At 30.5% G+C, this 3,871-nt stretch overlaps 1 protein-coding gene across 1 annotated transcript in view; it reads left to right on the top strand.

The window, feature by feature from the left end:
- The first annotated feature begins 408 nt into the window (after positions 1-408).
- LOC103309428 (synaptic vesicle glycoprotein 2B) overlaps positions 409-3,871 on the top strand; it is a 6,055-nt gene continuing 2,592 nt past the window's right edge. The window contains exon 1 of the mRNA XM_008184817.3: positions 409-425. Coding sequence (XP_008183039.1) covers positions 409-425 — 17 coding nt within the window. The remainder of the gene's footprint in view (positions 426-3,871) is intronic.

The raw sequence follows: 3,871 nt of genomic DNA, 5'->3' as shown, positions 1-3,871 counted from the left end.
TATTAAGATACTAATAATTTTTTTTTTATGTAAAAGGGAGATGTTGTGATAACACAGATTTTGATTATTTTGTGATAAGCTGATAAACAGTTTATAGGTTATAATTTTGTTTTTTTTTTCTTTCTTAGCAGTCACTAGCACCATGCTTCCACGTGAACTTGTACTATTGTGTTAATTAAATTAAAATATTAATATAAAATGTTGTATAGTAATTTTGTTATTAATTATTAGTGTTTACGCTCCAACAAACTTAATAAAACACGCATATTATGATACACTTACTGCTATGAAAAAAATAAATCTTAAGTAAATGTTGAATTGTAATTTTGTATGTAGGGTCGCATCGTTTGCCCTAAAAGGTAGGTAAACATGGTATTGTTTATAATATTTCTTTATTTGTAAAGAGTAATGACCAGGAGCTATAGGTAACTGATAAATGTATCGAATTCAACCCAAAGTAACATTATAGATAACTGTTGTACTTTGAACCTGATTAATCGAATGTCCTATTAGTGCTATTACACCTATATGCTAAATGCTAATTTGACCATCCATTAAGTTTCTCAAAAAAATTCCATTGAACTTAAAATTACTTTATACCCAAGTCATAATTTGTGATATATTTATGTATTTTATTTGATATTTTAATCAAAAATATATGCATTTAAGTTTATATGTGTGATGTAAATATTTTGTTAACACCTACCACTTGGAAAGCACAACATTTGTACCTACATTAAGTTTATAGGTAAGATTTCTTAAAATGTATACGTAGAAAAATAAATCGTTATGATTAATGTAAATTTGTACATACATTATTATGACGTACCTAAAATTAACAGTTCTTATTTAAATTTTATTTTCAGTTAAATTAGTTTTGTTCATTCAGTAATCAGTTACACCACCAATAAATGTTATTCACAGTATGATAACACAAAAGTTGTTTTACTCTTAAAATTATTAGCTGACACCAATACACCACAGCACAAACCTAATACAACTTCATAATTCATATATTATTATTAATTTACTTATTACCATCTACTTGGACACAACAAGATGGCTGCCTATCTACATATACCTACTTAAAAACATAATGTTCTCTGTTCAGAAGTACTTATAAGTTGCATATGTTCAAATTTTGCATTCTGGCATAGTTATTATTATTAAAAACTAAGATTATCTGTATTTACTACAAATATACTTGGCCAGATGATTGGGAGAAAAATATTGAAATCATATATTTTTCCATCTTCCATTCAATTTTCCAAGCGAGAACAATGACAAATAAAAATGTTGTTTCCTATCTACTATTTTAGGAGTTGAAGAGACTACAAAATGAAAGTATGTAAACATATTTTTTTACCGTTAAATTATTTGGTTATATTTATCCTTTTTTAATTTATCAGATAATAAATACTCAACTACTCAAGTTAATTTCAAAGAAGATTAAAAATAAAGTCTGACAATCTGCATTCCAGAAGAAATCTAATCCCAATAATATAGTACACTAAAAATATGTTAAATGAAAATGGTACATGCTAATGTTTTTTTTTTTTTTTAATTTTAACAAATACAATTAAGTTAATTTAGCTAACAACATCAATCATTGATACTTAAATGGGTGGTAAAATGTATGTTTCTTTATTAATTAAAAAAAATCTATAAAAATCATAAATTAGTCACCTTCATTATTATACATGGTATTATTAAATATTATATTTAAATGACTACTTTTGTTATAATATTAGGTAAGGATGTTTTAATCCTAATATTTATGTAGGTATCATAAAAATATTTGTATTTCAAATTATATTGTATTAGTGTTTTGCAACTGAATAGTTCCTTCTGTTTGATTGGTGTTTTTAGCTATTTATTACCACCTACAATATGATAATGTAGGTACGCCTGTTTCGATTATAATAGAAATATAGTTTTAATATAGTAGCACTAATCAATGGCCGTAAACTACGTTCGTGAACTTAGCGGCAATCATGTAACAGATTTCAATTAAACGTATCCAACAATTTTGTTGGACGTTTGTTGGACATTGTTGGAAAGGTTTTACAATTTGTTGGACCGTCATTAAAAAGTTATAAACATGTTTCCAAAACCGCCGCTAAGTTCACACTATGGCCAACATTAATCAACACATATAACTATACAAATTGTTCTCCACGGTTGTGGACTCTGTTTATTTATACGAATTTTGAAAAGTGCGCTACTTCACATCATGGCCACTTTTTAAAAGTTCAAAGGCTCTCAAACGGTTCTATATGGTTTGTGGACGTGTTAGAAAGGTCCCACATTTGTTGAACTCTGTTTATTTTATACGAATTTTTGAAAAAGTGCCGCTAACTTCACACCATTGGCCAACTTTTTTTAAAAGTTCCAAAAGCCTCCCAAAACGGTTATATATGGTTTGTTGGACGTTGTTGGAAAGGTCCCACCATTTGTTGGAACTCTGTTGATTTTATACGAATTTTTGAAAAAGTGCCCCTCGGCCAACTTTTTTTAAAAATTCCAAAAGCCATCCATAACGGTTCTATATGGTTTGTTGGACGTTGTTGGAAAGGTCCCACCATTTGTTGGAACTCTGTTGATTTTATACGAATTTTTGAAAAAGTGACCCTCGGCCAACTTTTTTTAAAAATTCCAAAAGCCATCCAAAACGGTTCTATATGGTTTGTTGGACGTTGTTGGAAAAGTCCCGCCATTTGTTGGAACTCTGTTGATTTTATACGAATTTTTGAAAAAATGCCATTTGGCCAACTTTATTAAAAAGTTTCAAAAGCCATCCAAAACGGTTGTAAACCATTTTTTGGACGTTGTTGGAAAGGTCCCACCATTTTTTGGAACTCTGTTGATTTTATACGAATTTTTGAAAAAGTGCCCCTCGGCCAACTTTTTTTAAAAATTCCAAAAGCCATCCAAAACGGTTCTATATGGTTTGTTGGACGTTGTTGGAAAGGTCCCGCCATTTGTTGGAACTCTGTTGATTTTATACGAATTTTTGAAAAAATGCCATTTGGCCAACTTTATTAAAAAGTTTCAAAAGCCATCCAAAACGGTTGTAAACCGTTTTTTGGACGTTGTTGGAAAGGTTCCACCATTTGTTGGAACTCTGTTGATTTTATAAGAATTTTTGAAAAAGTGACCCTCGGCCAACTTTTTTTAAAAATTCCAAAAGCCATCCAAAACGGTTCTATATGGTTTGTTGGACGTTGTTGGAAAGGTCCCGCCATTTGTTGGAACTCTGTTGATTTTATACGAATTTTTGAAAAAATACCATTTGGCCAACTTTTTTAAAAAGTTCCAAAAGCCATCCAATACTGTTAGCGACAGTTTGTTGGACGTTGTATTAAAGCTCTCGCCATTTGTTGGAACTCTGTTGATTTTATAAGAATTTTTGAAAAAGGGCCATTTGGCCAACTTTATTAAAAAGTTTCAAAAGCCATCCAAAACGGTTGTAAACCGTTTTTTGGACGTTGTTGGAAAGGTTCCACCATTTGTTGGAACTCTGTTGATTTTATAAGAATTTTTGAAAAAGTGACCCTCGGCCAACTTTTTTTAAAAATTCCAAAAGCCATCCAAAACGGTTCTATATGGTTTGTTGGACGTTGTTGGAAAGGTCCCGCCATTTGTTGGAACTCTGTTGATTTTATACGAATTTTTGAAAAAATGCCATTTGGCTAACTTCATTAAAAAGTTTCAAAAGCCATCCAAAACGGTTGTAAACCGTTTTTTGGACGTTGTTGTAAAGGTCCCACCATTTGTTGGAACTCTGTTTATTTTATACCAATTTTTGAAAAAGTGCCGCTAACTTCACACCATCGGCCAACTCTTTTTGAGTGGTTTACGGACATTGTAA

The sequence above is a fragment of the Acyrthosiphon pisum genome, chromosome A1 (genome assembly GCF_005508785.2).
Source record: "Acyrthosiphon pisum isolate AL4f chromosome A1, pea_aphid_22Mar2018_4r6ur, whole genome shotgun sequence".
Taxonomy (NCBI): Eukaryota; Metazoa; Arthropoda; class Insecta; order Hemiptera; family Aphididae; genus Acyrthosiphon; species Acyrthosiphon pisum.
Note: the sequence above shows the minus strand (reverse complement) of the source record. Positions and strands in the feature narration are given on the sequence as shown.